The 12,012-nt window shown below is 37.6% G+C and overlaps 1 protein-coding gene across 2 annotated transcripts in view; it reads right to left on the reverse strand.

Moving 5' to 3' along the window:
* The window catches only part of opcml (opioid binding protein/cell adhesion molecule-like), a 123,321-nt gene extending 120,080 nt beyond the window's left edge, over positions 1–3,241 (reverse strand). Inside the window, exon 1 of one of the 2 annotated variants that reach the window (XM_057321660.1) lies at positions 2,871–3,241. In XM_057321660.1, coding sequence (XP_057177643.1) covers positions 2,871–2,931 — 61 coding nt within the window. In that variant the 5' untranslated portion in view covers positions 2,932–3,241. Of the gene's footprint in view, positions 1–2,609; positions 2,629–2,870 lie in introns of those variants that run through there. The other variant, XM_057321662.1, reaches the window with a different exon arrangement.
* Between the last annotated feature and the right edge of the window lie 8,771 nt (positions 3,242–12,012).

The raw sequence follows: 12,012 nt of genomic DNA on the forward strand, positions 1-12,012 counted from the left end.
TGACAAGGTTCAGAACAGACCACGCAGACGATTCTAACAGGTCAAATGATATTCGGATCACGCCCTTGTCAACATCTTTGATATCGTTGAGGACAACAATCTGCATTTTGTTTGCTGCATAAACATATTAGCATCAGCTTCTATCAGAGCGATTCTGTAAGATGTTTCTGAGTGTCTGAAAGATGCTATTTCAAGGCTCATTATGCCTCAAAAGGCTGAGGGAGCAAACACGAGTTTCCAGAAGCACTGAGCTGTCAATCATAATGAATTACTTATATTGTTTATAGCTGACAATAAATCTATTGTGTGTGGAACAATCTCAATGGCCTGAAAGTTGCAACGGGGATCGTGTACCAGTCTCGGAAATAAACTTTAATGGTGCTTATCAAAGTTTACTGCTCAAGAATGTATTGAGACTTTAAAAATGTCACGCTGAAAAAAGATTCATGTTTTTAATCAAAGTTTGGATCATGGTTTTTTTTAGATGGTGAAGCCACATTGAAATTATACAGTAGGTTATAGCTATCCTGGCTACTAACCAAAAGCAACTAGTAGGCTAACTACATAAAAGCTGCTTAAGCGGGTAAATTGTAAATGTATTAGACCATCTGATGACATAATTTGTCATTTAATCAGATATGCATTTTATCTGCCACAAAAAATGTTCAAAACAAGATATCTGAGTGACTAATCACAGCTGCTTGACCTTATTCTTCACAGACTAACATCAGATGTCTGATGAGTAGTATGCAAATGTATATATTATGTTCAGTATATACTGTACTGTATATATATTAATTAGTTCACAACATTTATAATAATTGCTCACCATCACCCTCACTCCTTCCTCAAACAAGTTTGTTTCATAACTGTCACTTATCGCTGCTTTCCTTCTGGTATCTCCATATTTCGTGATTTGTCCATAAATCATTGTTTTAGTCATGACCGTCAATGGGTTTTGCAAATATCTAAACAATAAAAAGAATTAAAAAGTGCTTGTCAACTTAGTATTTAATCATTTAAAAAAAGTACAATGTTTTTCCATTTCCTGAAAACAGCGAATTTGGACATCTAAAGTTATGGAAGCACAACAACGTTATACATAGGTCCGAAAATGTTAAAGCTCTAAATCATAAATCCATCATAAACATAAACAACGGGTTAATAAACATCTTCTTAACCAAAACAGTGTGTGTGAGAAACAATATTTTGAGCTTTTTTGCCAGAACTGAAACAGAGCTAAAGTCAAATAAGGCGACAAGTTGATAACTTTGAATCTCATTGGCTCTTTTGTGTCTTGTGATGAAATATCTATGCGAGAACCAATGAGATTTTAAGTTATCGATGCGTCGCCATATTTGAATTAAGTGTCCTTATGGGCTTCGGTTTCTCCAAATAAATAATATAAATAACATTAATTGTTCTCAGGTTTTCGATTACTTTAAAGACTTGTACATGCTTCTTGGAGCTTCAACATTCAGAGTCCTATAAATGCATTTAAAGTGACAGACATATGAAATGAAACATTTAATAAAAAGACATACAGTATATAAAAATATACATCAGGGATGGCACAAGGCAAGGGTGAGTAAATTGAGAGAACTTTCATCTTTCGTTGAACTAATGACTTGCAAAACAATGGCATGGATCCATATGGGTTTTAAAAACACATTTCATTATATATTTCCATTGGTTCCCGTTGATTATGAAATTAAATCACAGCTCAAGGCCTGACTGTGATCAAACAGCTCCTGCCCTTTGATGCTTGGCCAACACATTTTGGCAGTTTACTAATTCAGTCAAAGCAAACAACCACCTGTGATTAAAAGTATCAAACTGGCGGAGTTTATTAATATTTACCACTATAAAGCACCAGCTGAGTCCATTAATTAGGCTACCTGAAAAAATGTAATTTATTACATCATTTGTCCCAGCAACATCAGTGTTATCTTTCTCAAAAAAGTAAAACACTGTGATATTTGTTTGTTTTTAAAGTCGCTTGTCAATCCCAGACCACTGCTGGACTATTCCAGAACAGGTTAGTGACAATGAGACCCACCTTAATGCTTTAAAATTAAATATCGATCGGTGTGTGCATTTCTGTTTAAATGTGGTGTCACGAACAGAATATCAGGTTAAAATTTCAATTATTTCGACCACTCCGATTCTTTGTGGGGTGGGGGGTGTACGTTCACAATGTACCTGCAGCCTAAAATACCAATATGCTTTGCCTACAATAAACTGTACGTAACAACCCTTTCAGATTCAGATTTCAAAGTAGCACGCGCATGAAATCATTCATTGCCATTAGAAGGACTCTGAGATAAAAGCATGTAATGGCTCCTTTTAAAGCTCATGAATGCATATGAAAATGCCTTTTCCTCCATTTACAAAAGTACTCTCCTCTTCAAGTACAGCTATCTCTTAAAAGCCACGTAATGAACAAAACACACATTTCAATATCTACACTGCTGAATAATTTCCCGTACAAGCGTCCGGAAATGTCAAAAGACCACTTGGCGTTCTCAGACTTGAGTAAATGAAAACCGCGTGACGTCTTCTGCTAACTCTGCTCACATCGCCTGCGCTGTCATTGCACGTTAGTCTACCTGAAGTGAGTTTAGACGTTCCTCCAGGACGCCGCTTCGACAAAATCACCCCCGCGCCGCACGCGACCACCGAAGCATCCTGCCCCACAGGGAGTCTCTGTTTCTCTATCCGGCACACTTCTTGTAACTTTGCTCACATTTTGAATTCTCTGTGCTTACAAGAGGCGTACGGAAAACGATCTCCATCCCTCATCCCGTTTTAGATTTAGGCACACATCACCCCCAGCTTCAGCATGCATAGAATTGACAGAGAGACTGTACCTGGATACACGAGGAGAGCGATCAGCCACACCACGAAGATGAAGCAGACAGGATTGCACATTCTTCCAACTGTTTGTTTTTTTGATATAGCTGCTGCTGTTTCTTCTCTTACCACTCTGCTCTTCTGAACAGAAGCTCAACCACCTGTGATCTGTTTGCTGGTTCTTTTGTCACCGTGCAATTACGTCAACGAACGGCGTGTTTTCACCCCTGAATGGGCATGGAGTGGGGGCAACTTAAATCCAGCACAAGTTAAAGCGGCAGAGAGACTGAGTTCCCATTGATTATTTTCACAAGCGGAGAGCTCTCAGCGAGCTGGCATAAAAGAACGGCCCGCCTCCTCTCAGCTCTGATTGGCCGGGACCGTTGGCTGTCTTTCAGCGAGAGGCGTCTCTCTTTTCATGCCTGTCCTAGACCGCTTGCGCTAAGCTCTGCAAGATGAGAAAATGAGAGAGCTTCAATAAAACTCTGGCCTAATATTTGGTCTGTCACCGTAAACTGATAGACGTGCTTGAAATGCTCTTTTCCCTCGCATTACGTTGCTTCTATTTATAGATCAAGTAATTATTATTTGTGTAATTGCCTGCTGTCAAGATTGAGTGTTGGGTCTTTGCCGAGACACAGAAGTCCAATAGCTGCGATAGTCATCGGTACTCTGACAAAACTCACAAGGTGACCTTGAACATCTATTGTACATCTCTAGCTTCAGTAATGCTAACAGTGTTTATCTTGATCCGTCTGTATAAACAGATCATTTCCCAAGGATTTTCAGCATCTAATAATTGTTCAAGAAAAATGTAATGGCTCAGAGGTTGCTCATTAAGAGCTAAGAGACTTTAATGAGTTCTCGGTTGTGTTTTGTTAAAGTGTCAAAATAAATACACGCAAATTAGACAGTTTGAATACAGAGCTAGCTATAAAATGAATGTTGAGAGCACGGCACAGATTTGTCTTGGAAGTAGCAGTTCCGTTAAAATGTCTGAATTTTGATTGTCGACTTTGTTGTCTCCGCAAAAATAAGACAGGTTTGAGAGCTTTTATGTGAAACTTTACAGCTTATAAATATGAGAGTGTTGTCTGTCTCTTTGAACTCACTGTGAAATTGAAATAGACTACTACAATTTTATGACTTATCTTTGCACTTCATTATTATTATTTTTTAATTATGCCCGCATCTTTAATCAAAAATGCTAACTTCCTCCCCCTCCTTGAAACAAACTCTTCAATTCCTGCCATGAGTAAAGGCCATTGCACATTGAGTCCGAAATTTGCGTCCGAAATTTATAATAAAAAAAATCGGACTGGGTTAAATTTTCTGCGTTTTTCGCATCCGTAGCAAGCATTTTGAGAGGCGTTTTGACAATTCAGAGACACCGTACAAACGGGCGCCAGATACGAGAAAACCGTTTTTTTCATACTGAGGGTACGGACATACTGATTTTCAACTATATAGTATGGAAGTAGGCGATTTCGGATGCAGACTTTGTTTCTGCTCTGGAAAAGATTGCGGCAATTAGCAATTGACAACGATCCAACCGGTTCTCAACGGATAAAATCAAGTCCCGCTCTTTTTTTCCTCATTTCAGAAGCCGCTGTACTCAGACATATGTCATCCTTTCTTCATTGGAAGTAAACACCTTGGAAAACCCTGAATGACCATGTTTTCAATTACAAGTTTTAGTATAGATAAGCATCAAGCATTTTAAGAAACAAATAACATGCCATCTACTACCCAAATCGGCAATGTGTAATTCTTGCAATTTAAAAATACTTCTGTCTCATTTAAATATGCAAAGTTAACTAAAACAAGCTATTTATACCCAATTTACCTAAAAAAATGCAAACATTGTGACTACAACACTGCTGTTTTTAAGCATTCTTCACCCGACGGACACAGCAGCACAGTCTCGACCAATGACGTGAATTAGGGGTGTAATTATCAGTTCCTTTGACCAATGGCAGGCAGAGTGTTGGGAAAACAGTTTGAAGTCATTATTTTTGGAATTCCATTTCGAGACACTAGTGACACAGAAATTACACACTTCTGCTTTAAACGCCTTTTAAAATTTTATTAATAGTCTCTTTGATAGGACAGTGTAAAGTAACAGTAAAACAAAGAGAAAATGAATCTGGTCACAAGCCAGAATCTACTTTGCACCCTGTGAGCACATCGGCAATTTTATGTAACCCAAGTATGTGAACTATCCGCTGTTCTGCAGCTCTGACAATTTGAAGGGAGTTTTGTCTTTAGTCAGCAGTTCGAGATATAAAAGAATCCAACAGATTTTGCTCAAATATTTTATGTACTCTTTGCCCATGTGGCTAGATTATACACGGCACACAGCTGGATGAGCAAGTCTATCAACAGGTCAGGGCAGGATACATTTTGGTGTATGCAGCAAAAATGCAAACAATGACTATATATAAATATAAAAAATGGGCTCTGTGAGTCTGTAAATGATTCAGCACTCTGCAGAAGTGTGGTATTGTGCATTTTCTTTAATACATTTTTCACGGCCCTGAATTAAAAAAAGATGAAAACCTTATCCTCATAAATATTAATTAGATGACGTCCAATAGTCACTTGACAAATACCAAACAAATAGTGTAAGAATACAGCATATCTTTCAGTATTACTATTAGTCACAATATCAGATTTTCACTACATGAATGTCATTGCCTTAAAGTGATAGTTCACCCAAAATGAAAATTCTGTCATCATTTACTCACCCTCTTGTCATGTCAAACCTGTATGACTTTCTTTCTTCTGCAAAACACAAAAGAAGATATTTTAAAGAATGTTGGTAACCGAACAACGGCAATACCCATTCACTTGTTTCTCATCTATAAAACAGGAAGATTTAATTAAACTTATTGCAACATCTAAACCTACAACATGCTTATCACAGCTCATACCAACTAAATTATTAAAAGAGTTATTACCCGTTGCAATTGAGCCCATTTATAACATTATAAACTCGTCAATTAATCTAGGCCATGTCCCAGGACCCTTTACGCTGGCCGTCATTAAGACTCTTATCAAGAAACCAAACTTAGACCCCAATGAACTAGGAAACTATAGATCAATTTTAAATCTCCCTTACCTATCTAAAATACTAGAAAAAGTAGTGTCCACTCAGTTGTGCTCTTCCTCACAAAATAATGACATACACAAAGGCTTTAGACCGCATCATTGCACTGAAACTGCGCTCGTTAAAATTACAAACGACCTGCTTATAGCATCAGATACATCTCACTCCTAGTCCTGCTTGACCTTAGTGCTGCGTTCGATACTGTAGACCATAACATACTTTTAGATCGCTCACACAATTATACCGGTAATCAGGGACAGGCACTACAATGGTTCAGATCTAACTTATCAGACAGATATCAATTTGTCCATTTAAATGGGGAATCATCAAATCTAACGCAAGTAAATTATGGATTACCTCAGGGATCGGTTTTAGGACCTTTGCTATTCTTCATATACATGCTGCCCCTTGGCAACATTATTAGAAAACATAGAATTATCTTCCACTGTTATGCGGATGATACTCAGCTATAAATCTCATCAAGACCAGATGATTCCTTCCAGCTATCCAAATTGGCAGAGTGCATCGAAGATATAAAACATTGGATGACTTGTAATTTCCTTCTTTTAAATTCTAATTAAACAGAAATATTACTTATCGGACCAAAGACACATAAACAGAATATTTCGGATGATAACCTGCAAATTGAAGGCTGCACTGTTACTCCAACAAATACAGTTAAAGACCTAGGCGTTATATTAGACCGCAATCTGTCATTTGGAAATCACATCTTAAATGTCACAAAAACAGCCTTCTTCCACCTTAGAAATGTTGCCAAATTACAAAATATTATTTTTTGCTGACGCAGAGAAGCTTATTCATGCATTTGTGACCTCAAGACTTGACTACTGTAATGCACTGCTTAGTGGTTGTCCTGCAGCATCAATAAACAAACTACAGTTAGTTCAGAATGCAGCTGCCAGAGTTCTAACCAGGTCCAGAAAAAACGATCACATAACCCCAATGTTATCAAACCTTCACTGGCTACCCATTAAGTATCGTATTGACTTTTAAGTTCTTTTAATTACTTATTAAGCCTTAAACGGTTCGATCTTCTTTTGTGTTCTGCAAAAGAAAGTCATACAGGTTTGACATGACAAGAGGGTGAGTAAATGTTGACAGAATTGTCATTTTGGGATGAAATATCCCTTTAAGGCAAAATGTCAGGCACTCCCTAAAACCAGCAAACCTGCAGCTAAAGGATGTTAATGGCACATTTCGCATTAGACAAGGGTACATTTATGACAGCAATAAGTAAAAAAAATGTGCCCACCTGTTATTTTGTCTCTTGGGAAAAGGTTTTGTCACCTTTGTCATGGGCCACCCTTGGTGTGCTTTATAAACGCAATGGCTGTATCACTTGCCTGTGGACAGTCCTCAGTGATATCTTTCACCGCTCTCCTCAAGAAAGAAGTGTGATCTCACTTTCAGAGAATGTCATGAATTCCTTGAATATTAATTGCACTCTAACCAGCATGTTATGAATTAAAAATGAGCAAAAGCAGAGGGTTTAATCGAAATATTACCCGAGCTCTTAACAAGTCTGAATTGCGCTGCAAGTACTATTAACCAAACACTAAATCAAATCCACCAAGGTCACAGAATTTCACATTTTTAATAGAGCAACTGTCAGGCTAATTCAAAATCCGCCCTACCTGTTCAGTGTTCCGATGAAGCCAATCCTGACAGTGCGATCACCAGCCGACCCGTAACAATAAGTCAGAGCAGAGATATAGTCCAGTCAGCACCATATTTCATAAAGAGCTTTTCAAACAGAGTTATTCCAAAATGTGACGCAAATGCCAGCAAACCTTTGAAGAGAGAGAGAAATGAGTTTCAACAGAATATTGTTTTTCCCACCTGACTGATTTTGTAAACACACTACATAGTCATTTCACAGTGTCCCATTTGCGGTAATGATCTGAATCATAATTGATGTTCATGGACTAATATTTGACAAGGACATATTCTTTGAGGGCCTCAGACAAGCGTTTTTGGATGATTAATATTGCTCAATGGATCTGGAATAGTGATGGCATGTAATTAAGTTTATGATTAATTCATCTCAGATTATAATGAAATTATGAACTAATTTGCCTTTCAAAAATCTTAAAACAACGAAAGTTAACTTTCTTAAGCATGCTTTAGACTGCTGGCATTTTCCCCCATTAATGTAAATTACAGAACTTAATGAACTTCTACACAGTCAACATTCTGAGTTTAAATTAAACACGTGTTTGATCTTCAGAATGCATTGAAATGCCTAGAATTGAGCTACTCTGCACTGAACAAACAGACAGTTTACCTGCTGTGTAAAATAACACCACCTGTGTCCACAATCCAGCAGCTGTTTCCTTTGAAGGAATATCAAGTAGTCTGAATCCGTGACTCCACCTTCACTAGAAGAGATTTTACCCATATGTTCAGCGCACTGCCACATCCTGAGGTGAAAACGGACAAAGATAAAACTGTACACGTGTTCACATCAGGGCTGTGGCCATACAATCAAATCTAATTATTGCATGAATTATTTACAACCGTGCATTTAAATCACTTCTTACGTTTCGATTAAAGGAAGCATTTACCCAAAAATTCAACTTCTAAGTCTTCTGAAATCATACTTAGATTTACATTGTTCACTCAAAATCTTAACCACATTTGTAGGCACCTAGGGTCCACGCTGGTTATCGATAAAACTCTCAGGTGTCACGCATCCAAATGTCCAACCTGCACCTAACGCACATTGTTTCACCTGAGAGCTGTGAGTCTTTATGGAATTAAACTGATAGTTCACCCAAAAATAAAAATTCTCATCAATTCTCAAAATTCCACAACAGCATATCTCGTCTTTTACAAGACACTGCGAATTGTGCACACCTACTGTATCAAGAGTTACCTTTTTAATGATTACTCATTTCACATTACATCAAAAAACATAATTTACATTTTACAGATTTATTCCAGCATCTTGGTTCAGCCTGCCTTTCAAATGTAATTCTGCTTTGGCAGCATGAGACAAGAAGCCACTCAAAAAGAGAAATATAGCTCAGACGAGTACCATTTCAACCAAACACCCAAGCAGTTATTTCCCATCATCCTCTCAGGCCGTTAAGTTAATAGGCAGAAACTGACCAGGATCCATTGAAGCGACATGCCAATGCATTTGTGTATGTTTGTGCATTTGCGTGTACGTGACTCTGTGTGTAAGCTCTTAAGGGGACTTCAGTTATGTGCGTATGATCTACAGTGGGGCTATTAACTCCAGCACTCCAGCAGTAACACAGATGGCAACGGCCTCTCCAACTTGATTTGGCCCCTGAAGGGGAGAGCAGGATGTGTGCAGAGAATGAGGGAGGACCAAAATGACTCTCATTGACTCTATTAATCAACAAATAGTTAAAGGGACAGTGCACCAAAAACGAACGTTTGTCATTTAGTTTTATGAGAAAAGATTCTTCCCATACAAGCTACAATACACAGATGTATAGACTCTTTTATGCTTTTTTGTTTTAGTCTGGAGCTTGACAGCCATGTGAACCGCTGTTATAAAGCATACGGTTTAAATTCAGATTTTTTTGTAATTGACTGGCAAAAAATAGCATATAGGTTTGGAACGACAAGAGGCTAAGTAAATAAAGACAGATTTGTTAAGATTGTCTATTTGAACTATTTATTTGAGGCTAAAATCTTTAATGAAAGTAAAATGCAAGGCACGCATTTGCAAAATAAACATGCACATTTACAATCAGCAATAATGTTCAACTCTTACGGAAATAATGGATACTCTTGCATGCAAATCATGTTTTTGACGCAGCATACCCAAATGCAGGAGGTGCAGTTATTGCCAAACAGATTTGATTGAGATTCAGTATCTGAAAATAAAATCCATGTGTTGGAATCACAAACAGTGTGATCAAGGTGAAATTCAAGGCAGAATTTGGGTCTTTGTTTTTTTCCCTTTTCCTGCAGCCTTTTCATGCTGGCTATGCTGCCAGTTTGTCATCCGAATGCCCGGGCATTAGCAAAAGTGGCCTACATTAATTTGGCATGAGAAAGGGGCAGATGGAACATGTAATTGTAAAGGCACCATTTTGGCAGCCTGTAAGATATGTTAGAAGATGTAATATTTTTTCATTGTTAAATGTTTTTTATCACTATTTTCTTGACGTTGATTCATTTCAAAGCAGCTACGGAATCTCATATTACTTGTTAAATATACTATGGATCAAAATGATGGCATTTGTTAAGAATAACTGCTTGTTTCTCTGAAATGTTAATGTACATCACAAAACTAAAATATCCTGTGCAACATGACCTAATGTGTTTCACTACAAACAGTTATTCAAAGATGAAAATATTTGTATTATCAACTGCATAGATATCACTGCCATAACTGCAAATTTACATTTACATTTATGCATTTGGCAGAAGCTTTTATCCAAAGCGACTTACATTGCATTATCCTATACATTTTTGTTTTTAAGTATGTGCAATCCCCTGGGATCAAACCCACGACTTTGGCGTTGTTAGCGCCATGCTCTTACCACTGAGCTGTTAATTAATTTACTAGGGAAATCAGATGCCTAAAAATACATTTTTTTTCATTTACATTACATTACACATTTACATCCTGAGGAAGACACATCATAAAAACATATCAGCAAACAAAGTAATTTGCATTTTCAAACAAATTCAAAGTTGTTTAAAGTGCCAACCTGTGATCGCTTGACATGCTACTCCTGTTCACACACCTTTATTACACTTGCCTTAACAGCGTGCATTTCATCCCTCAAGGTTTAGTGTAATTCCAATTTCCAGCTCTGGATTTCTTTACTCATCTCAATAACATTTATGCTGTTCTTACCAAAGCAACTTCCAGTTTCATTATTCTACAGATGAGATGTAAAAAATAAATGAATTACGAATGCAACTAGGAGGAAGGCTGTTGCTGATAGTGACTCGTACTGTTATTTATTTATTTTTGCTTAATAGATCATCCAAAAATAACAATTCTGCATAATTGAAACACTCATGTGATGCAAAACCAAATGAAAATTTGAAACTTGAAAACTTTTTTTTAAAATACACTTCATAATTACACAAACTTGGAGACATGTCCACAAAAAACTTCTAGTCTAACTAACTAGTCTACTAGTGTATTACACGTAAACTGAGTTTAGCTTTGATTTTCATGTTGTGTGTCAGCACCATCTGAGGTTTCCTGCTAAACCTCAGATGATAAAGTTACAATCACAAACGGAAAGAAGAAAATGATGACATTCATTGCCGAGAATGAGCCCTGGCAAATGGCAATTGAATAATCAAAAAAACAAACACTGCCAAACACCTTCGATGATCTGTGTCCTTGTGGGAAATAAAAGGCAACTCGTGAAATGATTTGTTAATAATCCGCACAACCGTTTCATACCCGTTGTAATTGACGAAGACAGCCTTGATGCTGACGATTTATCTTTACCATCTTCAATCAGACTGAATCTTTGCAAATCCAAAGCATCATGGGAGTGAATTGGGAGGGGGATGCTGAAGTGTCGGAGGCAGACATTGCTTTGGGAGTTAGTGTATTCAGCTCTGGGCTGTGGGGAGGGAACATTTCGACTGTGCCAGACTTGCTGAGCAACTCTAAAATAAATTTTGTGTTTTCAGGAATACGCTTGTAGGAAGTTGACATTTGCGCAGGATACGAAAAGGTGGTACGCTTTCCCTTAGCTTTCTCAAACAAACCTCAATTAAACATGGTCTAAGATTAAAATTTAGCGTAGAATTTGCTGTAAATAGACAGCATAATGAATCGACGCAGCAAAACACAGACACTGAACCCTTTGACCTTTCATATCGCACAAATACTCATTCAGCACGAGGTTAGTAGCCTGTAGGAACGTCATGACTGAAACCTCGTGGCCTTTTTTTACACCTAGTTTTAACATGTGTCTCCTATGACCACTTGTGATTGAATTTCATTGAACGAAGTAGCTTTGATTTTGTGACTAAGTGCATAACAGACTTCATCCATGCAAATCCATGCAAGCCGA

The sequence above is a fragment of the Triplophysa rosa genome, linkage group LG22 (genome assembly GCF_024868665.1).
Source record: "Triplophysa rosa linkage group LG22, Trosa_1v2, whole genome shotgun sequence".
Classification (NCBI taxonomy): Eukaryota; Metazoa; Chordata; class Actinopteri; order Cypriniformes; family Nemacheilidae; genus Triplophysa; species Triplophysa rosa.